The following is a 20,592-nucleotide window of genomic DNA, read 5'->3' on the forward strand; positions in this document are numbered from 1 at the left end:
GAATATATATATATATATATATATATATATATATATATATGACTTTTATGCCCGAGGCTTCAAAGTCCCAGGATCAATTCCCAGCACCACCATAAGCCAGATCTGAGCAGTTCTCTGGAAAAAAAAAAAAGAAAAGAAGAGAAGAAAAAAATTAAATAAATAAAACAAAAGAAGTATGTGTTTTAATTTTTTTTTTCCCCTCCAGAGCACTGCTCAACTGTAGCTTACTGTGGTGTGGTGGGCTGAACCTGGGACTTTGTGGAGCTTCAAGCATCAGTGTCTCTGCATAACCATTATCCTATATACCCCAACCCTCAATTGGGACTTTTTAAATTAAACTTTATAAAATTCTACTTTAGACTATACTAGATATCTATGATATATATACATTTCTTCTGGAAGACATGAATGAAGCCATCTACAATGAATGAGTTCTCTAATACTTACCATAATAGAATTATTACTTATTGAAATTGAATTTAATGTTGAAAATTCACCAAGAGTCATAACACATTTTGAGAAATCTATTACTTTAGAATTTATTTCCTTAAGTTTAGTTAAGAGAGGACAAGTAGGTAGTTGCAAATGCCACAAAAGAGATCCTGGGGGGGGGGTAGAAAAGAAAAAAAACAGGAAAATTATTAGAGTTACTTTCATTAAGACACTGTCCATTTTTTAATGCAAAATCAAATAGGACAATAGACATCAATTAAATGACCAAAAACTAAGTGAGCATGCATGGAACAAAATCCTCACTTCTAACAATGTAAATCAATAAAAATTACCTACACTTCGCTTCCAATTGTTTTATTTATCTATTTATTTCCTTTTGTTGCCCTTGTTTTATTGTTGTAGTTGTTGTTGGATAGGACAGAGAGAAATGGAAAGAGGAGGGGAAGACAGAGAGGGAGAGAAAGCTAGCTCCAATTGTTAAAAATAAGCAAACAGAGCTAGTGAGGTAGCATAGTAGTTATGCAAAGACCTCCATGCCTGAGACCAAAGGTCCCAGGTTCAACCCCCAGCACCAATGCCAGAGATGAGAGGGGAACAGGAGGAAAAAAAAGGAAAAGGAGGGAAAAAAAAATCAAACATTAGCAGAATTTGTTTTCCTTTTCAATCAACCTTGATACTCAAGGTTAAAATTTCAGGGCCAGGGAGTCGGGCTGTAGCGCAGCGGGTTAAGCGCAGGTGGCGCAAAGCACAAGGACCGGCATAAGGATCCCGGTTCGAACCCCGGCTCCCCACCTGCAGGGGAGTCGCTTCACAGGTGGTGAAGCAGGTCTGCAGGTGTCTATCTTTCTCTCCCCTCTCTGTCTTCCCCTCCCCTCTCCATTTCTCTCTGTCCTATCCAACAACGACTACAACAATAAAACAAGGGCAACAAAAGGGAATAAATAAATAAAATAAATATTAAAAAAAAAATTTCAGGGCCAGTGAGTACCCTGATTTAAAGTTTAAACTTTGAGGTCAGAGAGATATCTCAGTGTTACAACACAGGAATTCCATCCATGAGGGACCAAGTTAGATAAAGGACACACTCATATGCCAGAGCTGCGCAGTAATCTAGTCTTTCCCTCTCTCATAAAAGTAAATTTTTTTTTCTTTTAAGCATCAAGGTCACAAATAGGAGAAAAACAATGGCTAACAAACTGTACATTTTGTGAGTACAGAGAGAGTACAAAGCCAGAAAAGGAGAATATTTTCTGTGCTTACACACCCTGGTTTAGAATGACAAAGATGTAAGACTTTACAAATCATTAGTCATTAAAATTATGTAAGTAGACTGTGGTCGCCACAGCACTTGAACCCAAACATTTATGATTATGAGTAACCTAATGCCGTCATATAAAGAGACTTTCGCCAATAGCTCCTCTCTTGCACAGTGCATGTAATTAAAGGGTGAACTAAAGCAGTTAAGTACTGCTACTTGCTACCTATTCCAGAGATGTGCATATGGTACTGAATAGCAAAAGCTATTTTGGAAAAGAGGAAAAAAATGAAATGAAATGAAAAAGACAGGACAGGGTAGAAGTTCTGAGAAGGGAGTGGGGAGGTAGCACAGCCGGTTAAGCGCACGTGGTGTGAAGTGCAAGGACCCACGTAAGGATCTCGGTTTGAGCCCACCCCCACCCCACCCCTCTCTCCCTGCTTCACTGGTGGTGAAGCAGGTCTGTAGGTGTTTTTCTCACCCCCTCTGTCTTCCTCCCCACTCTCCATTTCTCTCTGTCCTATGCAACAACGATGACATCAATAACAACAATAATGAATACAATAAAACAACAAGGGCAACAAAAGGGAATAAGTATTAATAAAAAAAGGGAGTTGGGATAGTGCAGCGGGTTAAGCGCACATGATGCAAAGCGCAAGGACCGGCATAAGGATCCCGGTTCCAGCCCGCGGCTCCCCACCTGCAGGGGAGTTGCTTCACAGGCGGTGAAGCAGGTCTGCAGGTGTCCATCTTTCTCTTCCCCATCTGTCTTCCCCTCCTCTCTCTATTCTCTCTGTCCTATCCAACAACGACGACATCAATAACAACTACAACAATAAAACAAGGGCAACAAAAGGGAATAAATAATTTTTTTTAATCTGAAAAAAAAAAGTTCTGAGAAATACTTGAAGGCAGCCAGTTCATAAGCAGTCTATGATTTAGGAGGCTGGCTTCCTTTTAGAAAATAGTGCTTTCCAGGGGGGTCAGGCTGTAGCACATATCACCATGCTTGAAGCCCTGCATTCGGGCCTCCTGTTCCCCACTGCAGGGTTATATATCACAAGAAATGAAGCAGGTCTGCAGGTCTCTCTCTCTCTCTTTTTTTTCTCCCTATCTCTTTCTCCTCCTCTCTCAATTTCTTTCTGTCCTATCTAATAAAATAGAAAAAAACAGGGCCAGGCAGTGATATACCTGGTTAAGTGCACATGCTCATATGTACAAGGACCTGGGTTCAAGCACCTGGTCCCCACCTGCAGGGTGAAAGCTTCACAATTGGTAAAGCAGTGTTGTAGGTGTCTCTATCTCTCCTCTATCCCCCACTCTCAATTTCTCTCTGTCCTATCAAATTAAGTAAAGTTTAAAAAACAAATAAAATAAACAGAATAAAATAGTGCTTTCCTGAAAAACGTTCATACTAATCTCTTTCCAGACATAAGGTTAAGAACAAAGAATGCGTTTAGATTTCTTGCCTTCATTCCCTCCCTATCCAAGAATGATGAAGTGAGAATGAAATAATTTAAGTTATGCAAACCAGCTCTCATGCCTGAGGCTCCAAAGTCCCAGGTTCAATCCCCAGACACCACCATAAGCCAAAGCTAAGCAGTGCTCTGGTAAAATTAAAAAAAGAAAAAAAAAAAAAAAGAATAACAATACTAGTAATAACATTAATAATTTAAATTCCCATGAGAAGCACTGTAAGAATTACAATTAAACCGGGAGTCGGGCAGTAGCGCAGCAGATTAAGCGTATGTGGCGCAAAGCGTGAGGACCAGTGGAAGGATCCCGGTTAGAGCCCCCGGCTCCCCACCTGCAGCGGAGTCGCTTCACAGGCGGTGAAGTAAGTCTGCAGGTGTCTATCTTTCTCTCCTCCTCTCTCCATTTCTCTCTGTCCTATCCAACAACAATAACTACAACAATAAAACAAGGGCAGCAAAAAGGAATAAATAAATAAAATGGAAAAAAAACAATTACAATTAAACTTTAGCTTCATCTTAAATCACTTTACACATTTTCATGCTCCTAGCTACCTTTTTTTCCCCTAGTTATTTTTAATACTTAAAAAGAATTTATTAGGGAGTTGGGCTGTAGCGCAGCGGGTTAAGTGCAGGTGGCGCTAAGGACAAGGACCCACATATGGATCCTGGTTCAAGCCCTGGCTCCCCACCCGCAGAGGAGTCACTTCACAGGCGGTGAAGCAGGTCTGCAGGTGTCTGTCTTTCTCTCCCTCTCTCTGTCTTCCCCCTCCCCTCTCCATTTCTCTCTGTACTATCCAACAATAATGACAACAATAATAACTATAACAATAAAACAACAAGGGCAACAAAAGGGAATAAATAAATAAAAATAAGTATAAAAAATATATTAAAAAAAAAGAATATATTAGGGAGTCGGGCAGTAGCAGGTTAACCACACGTGGCGCAAAGCGCAAGGACCGGCATAAGGGTAGTCCCTGTAGGGGAGTCACTTCACAGGCAGTGAAGCAGGTCTGTGTTGTCTATCTTTCTCTCGCCCTCTGTCTTCCCCTCCTTTCTCCATTTCTCTCTGTCCTATCCAACAACAACAGCAGCAATAACAACAAGGGCAACAAAAGGGAATAAATAAATATATTTTTAAAAAGAATATATTCAGGCCAGGTGACCTTGCAGCAGTAACATGTAGGAAGATCATCCCAGGTTAGACCCCCTATGTCCACTCCAACATGCCAAAGTTGAACAGTGTGCTGGTAGGAAAGAAAGATAATAAACTTACCATCATCTTTTTGCTGTACATGAACAACTCTCTGAAAACTGGTACTCGATGCATTGTACAAGTCTAAGATGGCAGCTTTCTTTGCAATTTGTCGTTTCAGTAGATCTGGTAAACCACTCATTAGAAAATCACGCTTTGCTTTAAGTTGCTCATCACATTCTTGCGATTTGTCAGCTATATCTTGGCTTTTAATAAAATGTGAAAAAAAGATAGCTGATGAAATAGTTTAAAATAAATACATTTTTTCGGGAGCCGGGCAGTAGCGCAGCCGGTTAAGCGCACATGGTGCAAAGTGCAAGGACTGGCGTAAGGATCCTGGTTGGAGCCCCTGGCTCCCCACCTGCAGGGGAGTCGCTTCACAGGCAGTGAAGCAGGTCTGCAGGTGTCTATCTTTCTCTCCCCCTCTCTCCATTTTTCTCTGTCCTATCCAACAACATCAATAACAACAACAATAATAACTACAACAATAAAACAACAAGGGCAATAAAAAGGAATAAATAAAACATTTTAAATAAATAAATAAATAAATACATTTTTGTGGCCTGGGAGGTGGTGTAATGGATAGTGTTGGACTCTCAGACATGAGTTCAGTCCCTGGCACCACATATGTTAGAGTAATGCTCTGCTGTCTCTCTCTATCTCTATCTCAAATTTGATCAACTATCTGAGGTGCTGACTGGCCAGATTCTTTTTTACCATGGAAACAGAAGCCTGGGGGGTCCAAAAGGTGGCGCAGTGGATAAACCATTGGATTCTCAAGCATGAGGTCCCGAGTTCAATCCCCGGCAGCACATGTACCAGAGTGGTATCTGGTTCTTTCTATCTCTCTTCCTAGCTTTCTCATTAATAAATAAAACCTTTCTAACAAACCTTTCTAAACAAACCTTTCTAGATATAGACCAGGTACCCTGAGGTAGAGCATATGTTCACACGTATCCATAAACTAGGGCAAAATATATACCTGAAAGCAAAAGTACACAATAGTCTGCAGTGAGTGCCCCCCAACACTTCATCTGCACTATTCCAGCCGTTAGGTCCATAATTGTTCAACAATTTGTTTGGCTCTGTATGTTAACTCTCTTTTCAGCCACCAGGTTCCAGATGCCAGCATGATGCCAACCAGACTTCCTTGAACAGACAGCCCCACCAATGTGTCCGAGAGCTCCACTTCCCCAGAGCCCCACCCTATTAGGGAAAGAGAGAGGCAGGCTGGGAGTATGGATAGACCAGTCAACACTCATGTTCAGCGGGGAAGCAATTACAGAAGCCAGACCTTCCACCTTCTGCAACCCACAATGACCTTGGGTCCATACTCCCAGAGGGATTAGAGAATAGGAAAGCTGTCAGGGGAGGGGATGGGATATAGAGATCTAGTGGTGGAAATTGTGTGGATTTGTACCCCTCCTACCTACGGTTTTGTTAATGTCTCCTTTTTTAAATAATTAGTTAATTAATTAAATAAATAAAAGCCTGGGGGTCGGGCAGTAGCCAGCAGGTTAAGTACACATGGTGCGAAGCGCAAGGACCAGCATAAGGATCCCAGTTCTAGCCCCCAGCTTCGTACCTGCAGGGGCGTTGCTTCACAGGCGGTGAAGCAGGTCTGCAGGCGTCTATCTTTCTCTCCCCTTCTCTGTCTTCTCCATCTCTCTCCATTTCTCTCTGTCCTATCTAACAATGACATCAATAATAACTACAACAGTGGTCTGGGACGTGGCACAGTAGATAAAGCATTGGACTCTCAAGCAGGAGGTCCTGAGTTCGATCCCCAGCGCACATGTACCAGACTGATGTCTGGTTCTTTCTCTCTCCTCCTTTCTCATTAATAAATAAAATATTTTTTAAAATAAATAATAAGTACAACAATAAAAAGGGCAACAAAAGGGAAAATGAATAAATATTTAAAATATTATTTTAAAAAATAGAAGCCTATTAATATTGAGAAATAAATCAAGTAAGAATATATTGAAATGACTCAATATATTCTTGACCTACAGGGATGCAGAGGTTACAGAGGCTCCTGTGCTGAATATGGACCCCGATCATATTGATGGCATTTACAGTTAATGATATTTATACACTTTTCCCATATTTGGGAGCTACTCTCTGCCCTAATCCAGCTTTCTAGTCCTATTTCCAACTCTGACACCATATCCCCAGACAATACCTTTGGTCTACGTGCATGTTAGCTGTCAGGCTTCGGCAAAAATTAGTAAAGTCATGGGCCCCTTGGAATACACCTAAAATAGAATTCCTAGCTTTTTCCAAAATGGAGACCCCAAATCTCATCTGCTATAGTCTTAGCTTTAAGTTCCTGATTATTAAACAATTTGTTCTGCTTTATATCTTTTTTTTTTTTTTTTTTTTTTTTTGTCTCCAGGGTTATTGCTGGGGCTAGGTGCAAATTCACGGCTCCTGGAGGCTATTGTTTTCCTCTTTTATCGCCCTTGTTGTTTTATCGTTGTGGTTATTATCACTGTTGTTACTGATGTCATTGTTGTTGGATAGGACAGAGAGAAATGGAGAGAGGAGGGGAAGACAGACGGGGAGAGAAAGATAGACACCTGCAGACCTGCTTCACCACCTGTGAAGCAACTCCCCTGTAGGTGGGAAGCCAGAGCTTAAGCCAGTCCTTGAGCTTTGCACCATGTAGCTTAACCTGCTGTGCTATCGCCCGACCTCCTCTACTTTATATCTTAATGCTTTTTCAGCCACCAAGTTGCAGATGCTACCATGACGCCAACCTGACTTCCTTGGACAGACAACTTCATCAATGTGTCCTGGAACCTCATCTCTCCAGAGTCCTGTTCCACTAGGGAAAGACAGAATCAGGCTGGGAGTATGGATCAAACTGCCAACATCCATGTCCAGCGGAGAAGCAAACACAGAAGCCAGACCTTCCACCTTCTGCACACCATAAAGATCTTTGGTCCATACTCCCAAAGGGATAAAGAATAGGAAAGCTTCCAATGGAGGGGACAGGATGCAGAACTCTGGGGTGGGAATTGTGTGGAATGGTGCCCCTCTTATCCAGCAGACTTGACAATCATAATTAAATCAATAAAAAATAAATAAGAACATATTGAAAAGAAAAAACTTGCTGACATCCACCAAAATGTTAAGAGGCTATCCTTGGGTGGTAATTGGGCTCTTTTTTCTTCTGTCTCTTATGTTAAAAAAAAATATGAGGGACCAGGTAGTAGCACAGCGGGTCAAGCGCACACGGTGCCAAGCACAAGGACCCGAATAAGGATCCTGCTTCAAGCCCCTGATTTCCCACTTGAAGGGGGAGTTGCTTCACAAGTGGTGAAGCAGTTCTGCAGGCGTCTGTATTTGTCTCCCTCTCTCTGTCTTCTCCTCCTCCTCTATTTCACTCTGTCCTATCCAACAATGACAGAAATAACAACAATAGTAATAACAAAAATTATAAACAAGGGCAACAAAAGGGAAAAAAATAGCCTCCTGGAGTAGTGGATTTGTAGTACAGGTACCAAGCCCCAGCAATAACCCTGGAGGCAAAAAAAAAAAAAAAAAAACCCTATACATTGGGTGGAAGATTGCTCTCTTAAAAGGGTCAGAGTTGGGAGTCGGGCAGTGGTGCAGCGGGTTAAGTGCACGTGGCGCAAAGTGCAAGGACCAGCATAAGGATCCCGGTTCGAGCCCCGGCTCCCCACCTGCAGGGGAGTCGCTTAACAAGTGGTGAAGCAGGTCTGCAGGTGTCTATCTTTCTCTCCCCCTCTGTCTTCCCCTCCTCTCTCCATTTCTCTCTGTCCTATCCAACAACAATGACATCAATAACTACAACAATGTTAAAAAACAAGGGCAACAAAATGGAAAATAAATAAATATAAAAAAAAAAATTTTTAAACGGGTCAGAGTTGCCATGTACACAACCCAAGATTATGTCTGCCCTTAAGTAACTAGAAGAAGCTTGAGGCTTTGGTTTTCCCTTTATCCGCCTGTCTAGCTGAATATCTCTTTCTATCTGAAAGTGAAGCACCAGCAGCAGCAACAACTAAGAATGAGAGGGGCCACCAGGCAGCAGCGCAGTGGGTTAAGTGAACATGGCACGAATCCCAAGGACTGGCATAAGGATCCCGGTTCGAGCTCACCGGCTTCCCACCTGCAGGGGAGTCACTTCACAGGTGATGAAGCAGATCTGCAGGTGTCTGTCTCTTTCTCTCCCCCTCTCTGTCTTCCCCTCCTCTCTCTCCATTTCTGTCCTATCCAACAACAATACTAACAACAATAAGAACAACAGCAACTATATTAATAAAAAAAAAGAGAGAGAATGTGTGGTTCGGGAGGTCGCACTGTGGCTAAGGCACTAGACTTTCAATCATGAGGTCCTGAGTTCAATCCCCAGCAGCACATGTACCAGAGTGATGTCTGGTTCTTTCTTTCCTATCTTTCTCATTAATAAATAAATAAAATCTTTAATAAAAAAAAAAAAAAAGAGTGAGAGAGAGAGAAAAAAGAGAGAATTTACAGACATATAGCCAGGGCAATGGCTCAGCAGACAGAATACTGGGGTTGCATGCATGAGACTCAAAGCTTGATGCACCCTATATACCAGAGTGGCAACTCTTTTGAGTATAACAAAATAGAAATGTTCTGTAACTTTACTATGGTGATAACTGCACAAATGTACAGACCTTTTTTTTTTGCCTCCAGGGTTATTGCTGGGGGTCGGTGCCTGCACCACAAATCCACTGCCCCTGGAGAATATTTTTTCCCCTTTTGTTGCCCTTTGTTGTTTTATCATTGTTGTGGTTATTATTATTATTGCTGTTGTTGTTGCTGTTGTTGAATAGGACAGACAGAAGTGGAGAGAGGAGGAGAGAAAGATAGACACCTGCAGACCTGCTTTACCGCCTGTGGAGTGACTCCCCTGCAGGTGGGGAGCCAGGGGTTTGAACTGGGATCCTTACGCTGGTCCTTGTGCTTTGCGCCACCTGTGCTTAACCCACTGTGCTATCGCCCGACTCCCAGGTTTGTTTTTTATCCTCAAACTATCTATACATTTTCTGAGTTCATATTATGCATGAATAAAGTTGATATAAATATGTGTAGAGTGGGGAAGATAGCAGAATGACTATGCAAAACGACTCTCACGCCTGTGGCTCCAAGGACCCAAGTTTAGTCCCCAGTACATCCATATGCCAGAGCTGAGTAGTGCTGTGGCAAAAAGAAAAAAAAAAATCTCCCAAATTTAACCTACTCTTCCCAGTAGACAGGCTGGTCTCCTACTAAAAATCCCGGTTCAAGCCCCCGGCTCACCACATACATGGGGGTCGCTTCAGAAATGATGAAGCAGGTCTGCAAGTGTCTTTCCTCCTCTCTCAATTTCTCTCTGTCCTATCCAATAAAAAAAGGGGGGGATGGCCTCCAAGAGCAGTGGATTCATAGTATAAACACTGAGAATACATGTATATACATATCAAAAACATTCTTGGAGCAGTTGGAGGATTCAGTGAATAAGCGTTAAACTCTCAAACACAAAGCTCTGAGTTCAATGCACAGCATCCCATGTCTAAGAGTGATACTATGATTGTATCTCTCTCATAAATCAGTTTTTGTTTTGTTTTTTGCCTCCAGGGTTTTTGCTGGGGCTTGGTGCCTGCACTATGAATGCACTGCTCCTGGAGGCTATTTTTTCCCTTTTGTTGCCCTTATTGTTTATCGTTTTTTGTTGTTGTTTTTACTATTGTTGTTGTTGGATAGGACAGAGAGAAATCGAGAGAGGAAGGGAAGACAGAAGGGGGAAGAAAGATAGACACCTGCAGACCTGCTTCACCACCTGTGAAGCGACCCGCCTGCAGGTGAAGAGCTGGGGGCTTGCTTTAACTGGGATCCTTATGCGGGTCCTTGTACTTTGTGCCATGTGTGCTTAACCCACTGTGCTACCACCCGACTCCCTATTTATATATTGCCCTATCACCAGGCATCCTATTTTTTTATCTTTATTTATTTATTGAATACAGACACCAGAAATCAAGAGGGAAAGAAGCGATAGAGGGAGAGATACAGACACCTGCAACACTGCTCCACCACTTGCAAAACTTTCCCGTAAAGTGGAGACTGAGGGATCAAGCCTAGGTCCTTACACATTGTTACATTGGTACTCAACCAGGTGCACGACCACCCTGTTGCCAATAAATCAGTATTTAAAAATATATAGTTTTTAACATCTTTTTTTATTGGATAGACAGAGACAAAGAAATTGAGAGGAAAAGAGGAGATAGAGAGGAAGAGAGACAGAGAGACATCTACAGCCTTGCTTCCCCACTAGTGAAGCTTTCCCCATGCAGGTGAGGACCAGGGGTTTGAACCTGGGTCTCTGAGCCCTGTAATGTGTGCGTTTAACCAAGTCAGGCACCACCTGCCCCCCCACAAAAAAAAAATCTTAATGCAAAGTAGCTACTAAAATACTGCTTGAAGGATGTTCATAATCAGCATTTTGGTATTTCTGGTTTGTTTATTTCACTTAAAGATGGCCATTAGGAGTCAGGCGGTAGCGCAGTGGGTTAAGCGCAAGTGGCGCAAAGTGGCAAAAGGATCCCAGTTTGAGCCCCCAGCTCCCCACCTGCAGGGGAGTCACTTCACAGGCGGTGAAGCAGGTCTGCAGGTGTCTATCTTCCTCTCCCTCTCTCTGTCTTCCCTCTCCTCTCTCCATTTCCCTCTGTCCTATTAAACAATGACAACATCAATAACAACAACAATAACTACAACAACAATAAAAAGACAACAATGGCAACAAAAGGGAAAAAAAATTTTTTAATTAAAAAAAAAAAAGATGGTCATTAAAAAGTTTGTTTTTTTGTTTTGTTTTGTTTTGTTTTGTTTTTTGCCTCCAGGGTTATCACTGGGGCTTCCTGCTTGTACTAGGAACACATTGCTCCTAGCGAACATTCTTTTCCCATTGTTGCTATTGTTGTTGCAGTTGCTGCTATTGTTGTTGTTGGATAGGAAAGAGAGAAATGGAAAGAAGAGGCAAAAACAGAGAGGGGGAGAGAAAGATAGACACCTGCAGACCTGCTGAGCTGGGGGCTCGAACCAGAACCTCTGTGCCCGTCCTTGTACTCTGTACTATGTGTGCTTACCCCGGTGTGCTACCGCCCAGACCCTGGCCATAAAAAGTTTTTACAAGACCAACATTTTCTTACTGAAGTAGCAGATTGTCAATGTCATCATATTTTCTAATGGATGTACTGAAGCTTCAAATGATCAATTTATTTAATTTTTTTTTACTATTTTTTGTATTTTTAATTTTATTTATTTTCCCTTTTGTTGCCCTTGTTGTTTTATTGTTGTAGTTATTACGGCTGTTGTTATTGATGTCATTATTGTTGGATAAGACAGAGGGAAATGGAGAGAGGAGGTGAAGACAGAGTGGGGGGAGAAAGATAAAACACCTACAGACCTGCTTCACCGCTTGTGAAGCGACTCCCCTGCAGGCGAGGAGCTGGGGGCTCGAACCAGGATCTTACGCCTGTCTTTGCAGTTTGCGCCATCTGCGCGTAACCCGCTGCACTACTACCCGACTCCCATTTATTTATTTTTACTAGAGCACTGCTCAGCTCTGGTTTATGGTGGTATGGGGGATTGAACCTGAGATTTTGGAGCTTTAGGCATGAGAGTCTCTTTGCATAACCACTAAACAATGTACCTCTGCCCCAAATGATCAATTTATTTACATACTTTCTCATCAAAGCAAGTGAATATAAAATACATTCTATAAAATATTTTGGTATTTAGTAATCAGTATTGGACTAACCTTTCTTCAAAACCAAGGATGGGATCAGCAGTTTTTTGAGCCTTTCTGGTTAGAAACAAAGGCGCAACCTTCATATTTCCTTAAAAAAATACAGATTTAAGTAAGTATCACTGTTTATTACCTTATCTATTTTCAAATGTATATATCTATCATAAGGAAAAAAAAAAAACCTAGATTTTAAATGTTATTGAGGTGGGGGAAACAAAATACATAAATAGTACTGATAATTAATTAATTAGTGGCACCAAAGGTCCCAAGTTTATTCTCTAGCACCACTATAGGCCAGAGCTGAGCAGTGCTGTAGATTAAAAAAAAAAAAAAAAGAAAAGAAAGAAAGAAAAAAAAAAGCCTTGAGTGGTCTGGGAAGTGTCACAGTGGCTAAGGCATTAGACTCTCAAGCATGAGGTCGTGAGTTCAATCCCCGGCAGCACATGTACCAGGGTGATGTCTGGTTCTTTCTCTCCTATCTTTCTCATAAATAAATAATTAAATAGCCTTGAGCTCGCAAGAAAGCTCACTTGCATAAGGTGCTACTTTCCCGTGTATGTAGCCTAGGTCTGAGCCAGATTCCCAACACACTGAATGGAGCTTTCGTTCTGTGGTCTCTTTTGCTCTCTCTGCCTCTCTGTCTCTAAATATAAAAGTCTTTGGAGGAGGCAGTGGCACACTTGGCTGAGTGCACACTTTACAATGCTCAAGGACTCTCCCCTCTCAGTGTCTCTCTGTCCTAACTAATAAAAGAGAAAAGAAAAAAGAAGGGGGGAAAATGACTATCAGGAGCATCATGCAGTTATGGGCAGAGCCCCAGCAATAACCCTGGTAGCAATAAGATAAATAAATGAATGAATAAATAAGTCAGTCAGTCCATGGCTCCCAAACAGCTCACATGAACAGTATGCTTGCTTTGTCATGTGCAGGACCCAGGTTCAAGCACAACTCTCACAGCATTAGAGTTTCAGTGCTATCAAAAATGAATAGATAAAGCTTAAACAAATAAAATTTGTGGTCCGGGAGGTGGCACAGTGGATGAAGCATTGGATTCTCAACCATGAGGTCCCAAGTTCCATCCCTGGCAACACATGTACCAGAGGGATATCTGGTTCTTTCTCTCCTATTTTTCATGAATAAATAATAAATTCTTTTAAAAAAAAATAAGGTGAATTCACCATTTAAAATAAACAAATAAGTAAATAAAATTTACCCATATGATCTTAATAACCAGTCAGATTTGGTAATCACTAATTTAACTAAGGTTAAATGCACACACAAAAAATACAGTAGCTTAAGGAAGCTGGGTAGTGGTGCACCCAGTTGAATGTATATTATAATGCACAAGGGTCTCAGTTCAAGTCTCAGGTCCCCACCTGCAGGGGAAGCTTCATGATTGGTAAAATAATGCTGCAGGTGTCTCTCTGTCTCTATGCCTCTTAATCTTCCCCTTCCACCTCAATTTTTCTGTCTCTTTTTTTTATTAATAAATAAAAAGGAAATGCACTAGCTTCAAATATGCTGTTACATTTTGCAAAAGTCCTTACTACAACTTCTTAAAATTGACAAAAGCTTAAATTGGTGGTCTGGGAGGTGGCAAAGTGGATAAAGCATTGGATTCTCAACCATGAGGTCATGTGCCAGAGTGGTGTCTGATTCTTTCTCTCTCTGCCTATCTTTCTCATGAATACATAAAGAAATTATTTTTTAAAAAGTTTAAATTAAAAATGAAAACAACATAATCCCCCAAGATTAATTTAGTCAGATGTTCATCATAAATGTTATCAAATTTGATTACCAGGTACAGTTTTAGGAGTCTTGTTAAGTTTTTTTCCTAGGACATCATTTAGACACTGAAGTTTCTTCTGATTTTTCTCAGGATGTTTTAAAGAAGCTGGACTTGATTCTATTATTATTACAGAATCCTAAGACATAATATGAAAAAAATGAATATCACACAGTTACTGTCATTAAAATGCAAAGGATTCTAGTGCTAGAAGTTATAGACAAGATATTACACTTGCAACTCTATACATGTCACTACAGAGAATACATATGAGCAAACTGTTTATATCATATAAGTTCACATGATCAAACAGTAAATTTATTATAATCATAGGCTTGCTTTCTTACAGAAGCAACTAACAGACTATATTGCAGATAAAATAATCAACATGATGAAGCAACAAATATTCTAGCGATACCATCTTAGAACTATACATCCTAGAAGTATACTAATCTATTTTTATTTGGTTGGTATTGAGTTTATTGAGCACCTATTATGTATGAGACACTATAGCAGATGCTAGGAATCCATAAATGAACAAAACTAACAAATTGGCTTCAAGTTTATACCATGATTTAAAGTATGGAGGAGTGGTCCATGACAGATAATCTTATTAACTATAATCCAGTATGGTGATAGTTAACATTGACTGATGCTTTTTAAAAAAACTCATCAAAGGAGTAGGGCACCAAAGTAAAAACCCTGGGGTGAGGTTGGGGGTGGATATTCAGCTTCTTAGGGTGGGGGGTGAGGCGTGGAGGGGTGGGAGGGGACAGTCTTTTGGTGGTGGGAATGGTGTTTATGTGCACTCCTATTAATTTGTAGTCATATAAATCACTAATGAATATGAGAGGGGAAAATAGATTGTCTCACACTTTCTAAAGCACAGACTGAGTCTTTTTAATACACAGGCTGAGTCTTTGATATGCGGACTCTCTCAAAAGCCTAGATCAGGGAGAACAGAAGCGACTGGTGACACAGCTATATACAAATAATGTCAAAGGACATAAATTATGGTGATGTTGGGTATTATACAGCAAATTCTAACAAAGGGATTTTTCAAAATTAACCCAATTGCCAAAGAATGTGATTATAACAATAACTATTGTCTTCTTGAACCCTAAGACAGCAGGAACCTCACATTTCAACTACAGAGCCTATATCTCCCCCAGTCCTGGAACCTTAGGGTGGGGTGTACTTTTCCTATATGCTTCTCTCAATTCACACCAAATAATATTGCATCCACCGATCCAACCTAATCAGCGCAAGGAGTACCACCTCAATATGCTTCACCTCAGACTGTGTCCAGAGACTTCAGGTGTATAATGAACCCTTCAGCTTCTTTACTCAGGTGAGACCTTTCCTTTCATAGTATTCTCTAATTCTATTCCAGGTGGTTCACTTCCTAACAAAGTCCCAAAAACTAGATATAGACCAGGTCCCCTGAGATAGACCATATGTCCACACATATCCATAAAGTAGGGCAAACTATATACCTGAAAGCAAAAGTACACAGTAGTCTGCAGTGAGTGCCCCCCAACACTTCATCTGCACTATTCCAACCTTTAGGTCCATGATTGTCCAACAATTTGTTTGGCTTTGTATGTTAACTCTCTTTTCAGCCACCAGGTTCCAGATGCCAGCAGGATGCCGACCAGACTTCCCTGGACAGATGACCCCCCCACCAGTGTGTCCTGGAGATCTGCTTCCCCAGAGCCCCACCCTACTAGGGAAAGAGAGAGGCAGGCTGGGAGTATGGATCGACCAGTCAATGCCCATGTTCAGCCGGGAAGCAATTATAGAAGCCAGACCTTCCACCTTCTGCAACCCACAATGTCCTTGGGTCCATACTCCCAGAGGGATAAAGAATAGGAAAGCTATCGGGGGAGGGGATGGGATACAGAGGTCTGGTGGTGAGAACTGTGTGGAGTTGTACCCCTCCTATCCTATGGTTTTGTTAATGTCTCCTTTTTAAAATAAATAAATTAATTTAAAAAAAAAAGAATAGGACAGCTATCAGGGGAGGGGATGGGATACGAAGATCTGGTGGTGGGAACTGTGTGGTGTTGTACCCTTCTTATCCTATGGTTTTGTTAATGTCTCCTTTTTAAAATAAATTAAAAAAAAAAAACTATCAGGAGTCAGGCAGTAGTGCAGCAGCAGGTTAAGTGCAGGGGGCCCAAAACGCAAGGACCAGCGTAAGGATCCCAGTCCCAGCTCCCAGCTCCCCACCTGCAGGAGAGTCGCCTCACAGGCGGTGAAGCAGGTCTGCAGGTGTCTCTCTTTCTCTCCTCCTCTGTCTTCCCCCCACTCCATTGTTGTCCTATCCAACAATGACACCAATAACAACAACAATAATAACTACAACAATAAAACAACAAGGGACTATCTTTCTCTCCTCCTCTCTGTTTTCCCTTCCCTCTCTCCATTTCTCTCTGTCCTATCCAACAACAATAATAATAACTACAACAATAAAACAACAAGGGCAACAAAAGGGAAAAAATAAATAAAATAAATAAAAAAAAAAACAAGGGCAACAAAAAGGGAATAAATATTTTTTAAAAATATATCAAGCCCAAGAAATGTTACACATGTACAAACTACTGTATTTTATTGTCAACTGTAAACCATTAATCCCCTAACAAAGAAAACAAACTCATCAAAGTACAGTATATTTAAGATAGAAAACTATTTGCTTTAAAGACATCAGTGAAACTTTCAAAAGGAAGTTCACAACATTATTCATAATTGCCAAAATGTAGAAGCAACCCAACTTCACATCAGCATATGAAATGGTATAAATAAATTTAGTAAACCCAAACAATGGGGTGTAACAGAAATAGGATAATGGTTATGCAAAATACTTTGTGTCTAAGACTTCAAAGTCCCTAGTTCAACCCCCCACACCAACATAAGCCAGAGCTGTGCAGTGCTCTGACAAAAAAAGTATTAACAATAATAAAAACAATGAGGACTTCCGGAGGCGGAGCTACGAGCAGCAGATCACTTCCTCTCCTCTCCTCTCCTCTCCTCTCCTCTCCTCTCCTCTCCTCTCCTCTCCTCTCCTCTCCTCTCCTCTCCCTGATAAACTAGGAATACCAAAGAGAGACCACCCGGGACCGAAACAAGACAGGACTAGAATGACCACAGGAACCCACTAAATCACCGGTGAGTACAAACACGTGTGGCTGGTGACAGAGAGGAGAGGGGGGCCTAAGGAGAGATTAAGTGACTGCTAACAGTTCAGCAGTTTATCAGTTGAGACACCACCTCCAGTCTGCTCCACCAACAAGGGGACAGCTTAAGGGAGGAGAGGACTCCCCAGAGACTCACCAAGTGCAACTCTGAGTCTTCATTGCTACTACCCTCAGAATCTGGAGCAGCGACAGGAAGGGACACCAGGGGACAGAGATCTAACCAGGAAACTCAGGAGAAGACCTATACCTCAGTGGCATAGCTGAGGGGCTGTGAAAGTCTCTTTGCATAACCACTGGATTATCTCTGCCACACCCTGCTTTATCTCTTGGTCAGGAGTCAGTGATTAAGCTAAGAAGCTTATTGATAGTTTAAAAGCCCTCAGGGAAGGAAAATAGCCTACAGGGAAGGAAAAAAAAAAAAAAGAAAGAAAGAGGCTTTTAAACCACTGAGTTCCAACTCAGGGATTGAAATAACTGTTCACTTCCACCACTGTGAACTCTTTAATTAACTTACTTAGACACAAGTCAATCCAGGCAATAGTGATCAATAATTTGAAAAGTACTGATAAAGGGAACTCATAACATAATATATAAAATGGTTAAAACAACAAGAAAAAATATTGGAGAATCGAACCAGGACAAGAGTCCAGCTAAAAGTCCTCCAGAGGGTGAAGCACAAAATAACGAGTTCAACATCCAAACATTAGCTAAGGAAATAATAACAGGAGTGAGTAAAGAATTTGAAAAAATTGTAATCAGAAATGCAGGAACAACAAATGAGAATATGGAAGAAAATACTAATTATCTCATGGTTATTAGAGAGCTGAAAGCTGAAATCGCTGAGCTAAGAATGCAACTAGCTGAACAAGCTAAAACAGTATCAGAGCAGGGCAACAAAATAGATGAACTACAGAAAACAGTAGAGGGCAGAGAGAATAGAATCAATGAGGCTGAAGACAGAATTAGCAAGATTGAGGATGAATTAGAGACAACTAAAAAAGAAGTAAGAGATCTCAAAAAGAGATTAAGAGATGCTGAAAACAACAACAGAGTCCTATGGGATGACTTCAAAAGAAACAATATACGCATTATTGGCATACCAGAGGAAGAAAGAGAAGGAGAGGAAGAAAGCATTTTCCAGGCCATAATAGCTGAAAACTTCTCTCGTCTAGACAACATCAAAGACATAAAAATTAAAGAAGCCCAGAGGGTCCCAAACAGAATTAACCCAGACCTAAAGACACCAAGACATGTCATACTTAGAATGGAAAGGAATAAGGATAAAGAAAGGATCCTCAAGGCTGCAAGAGAAAAACAAAGAGTCACCTACAAAGGAAAACCCATAAGATTAGCAGCAGACTTCTCCATACAAACACTACAGGCCAGAAGAGAATGGCAAGATATCTATAGAGGGCTCAATGAGAAAGGCTTTCAGCCAAGAATACTATTTCCTGCTAGACTGTCATTCAGACTAGATGGAGGCATCAAAACCTTCTCAGACAAGCAACAGTTGAAGGAAGCAACCATCACCAAACCTGCCCTGAAAGAAGTTCTGAAAGGTCTCCTATAAACAACCAGACCACCACAAATAGGACATATATCAAAACACTCGAAAACTCTACAAGAATGGCGTTAAAATATCTTCAATCTTTGATATCAATAAATGTCAATGGCCTGAATTCACCTATTAAAAGACACAGAGTAGGAAGATGGATCAGAAAACACAACCCAACAATATGCTGTCTACAGGAAACCCACCTAACTCAACAAGACAAACACAGACTTAAAGTGAAAGGATGGAAAACTATCATACAAGCCAATGGCCCACAAAAAAGGGCAGGAGCAGCTATTCTCATATCTGACATGATAGACTTTAAAATAGATAAGATTAAAAAAGATAGGAATGGACACTACTTAATGCTCAGAGGATCAGTCAATCAAGAGGACTTAACAATTATTAACATCTATGAACCCATAAGAAGCCATCTAAATACATCAAACTTCTACTGAAAGAGCTACAGCAATATATTAACAGTAACACAATCATAGTAGGGGACTTCAACACCCCACTCTCTCAACTTGACAGATCATCCAGGCAGAAAATCAATAAAGACATAAGGGAGCTAAATGAAGAGATAAACTAGAACTATTGGACATTTTCAGAGTCATTCATCCCAAGAAACTGGAATACACATTTTACTCAAATCCACATGGGTCATTCTCAAGGATAGACTATATGTTAGGCCACAAAGGCAGCATCAGCCAATTCAAGAGCATTGAAATCATCCCAAGCATCTTCTCAGACCACAGTGGAATTAAACTAACACTTAACAATCAACAAAAGATTAGTAACAGTCCCAAAATGTGGAAGCTCAACAGTACACTTCTTAACAACTTCTGGGTCAAAGAGGAAATCAAGGAAGAAATCAAAATGTTTCGAGAGTTCAATAAAAATGAAGACACAAGCTATCAAAATATTTGGGACACAGCTAAAGCAGTCCTAAGAGGGAAGTTCATAGCTATACAAGTACACATTAGGAAACAAGAAAAAGCACAAATAAACAGCCTGATTGCACATCTTAAAGACCTAGAAGAAGAACAACAAAGGAACCCTAAAGCAACCAGAAGGACAGAAATCACTAAAGTTAGGGCAGAAATAAATAACATTGAGAATAGGAAAACCATACAAAAGATCAAAGAAAGTAAATGTTGGTTCTTCGAAAGAGTAAACAAAATCGACAAACCTTTAGCCAGACTCACAAAACAAAAAAGGGAGAGGACCCAAATAAATTGGATAGTAAATGAAAGAGGAGATATCACAACAGACACCGCAGAAATTCAACATATCATGCAAGGCTTCTATGAACAACTATATGCCACCAAGCTAGAGAACCTGGAAGAAATGGATGATTTCCTAGATACCTACCAACTTCCAAAACTAAGTAAAGAGGAAGTGGATAACATGAACAGGCCCATCACAACTAATGAAATTGAAAGAGTTATCAAAAATCTCCCCAAAAATAAAAGTCCTGGACCAGATGGTTTTACAAATGAATTCTATAAAACCTTCAAAGAAGAACTAATACCTCTACTTTTAAAAGTCTTCCAGAAGATTGAAGACACTGGAATACTCCCTGCCAGCTTCTATGAAGCCAACATCACCCTGATACCAAAAGCAGACAGGGACACAACCAAAAAAGAAAACTACAGACCAATATCTCTGATGAACATAGATGCGAAAATACTGAACAAAATTCTAGCCAACCGGATACAACAGTATATCAAAAAGATTGTTCATCATGACCAAGTGGGGTTTATCCCAGGCATGCAAGGTTGGTTTAATATACGTAAATCAATCAATGTGATCCACCACATCAACAAAAGCAAGACC

At 40.7% G+C, this 20,592-nt stretch overlaps 1 protein-coding gene across 1 annotated transcript in view; it reads right to left on the bottom strand.

Moving 5' to 3' along the window:
- ATAD5 (ATPase family AAA domain containing 5) overlaps nucleotides 1-20,592 on the bottom strand; it is a 71,470-nt gene that overhangs the window by 34,130 nt on the left and 16,748 nt on the right. Inside the window, exons 5-8 of the mRNA XM_060203986.1 lie at nucleotides 14,017-14,143; nucleotides 12,231-12,309; nucleotides 4,457-4,641; nucleotides 448-602 (exon numbers count right to left, since the gene is read on the bottom strand). Of these exons, the coding sequence (XP_060059969.1) occupies nucleotides 448-602; nucleotides 4,457-4,641; nucleotides 12,231-12,309; nucleotides 14,017-14,143 (546 nt within the window). The remainder of the gene's footprint in view (nucleotides 1-447; nucleotides 603-4,456; nucleotides 4,642-12,230; nucleotides 12,310-14,016; nucleotides 14,144-20,592) is intronic.

Source organism: Erinaceus europaeus, chromosome 12 (assembly GCF_950295315.1).
Source record: "Erinaceus europaeus chromosome 12, mEriEur2.1, whole genome shotgun sequence".
NCBI lineage: Eukaryota > Metazoa > Chordata > Mammalia > Eulipotyphla > Erinaceidae > Erinaceus > Erinaceus europaeus.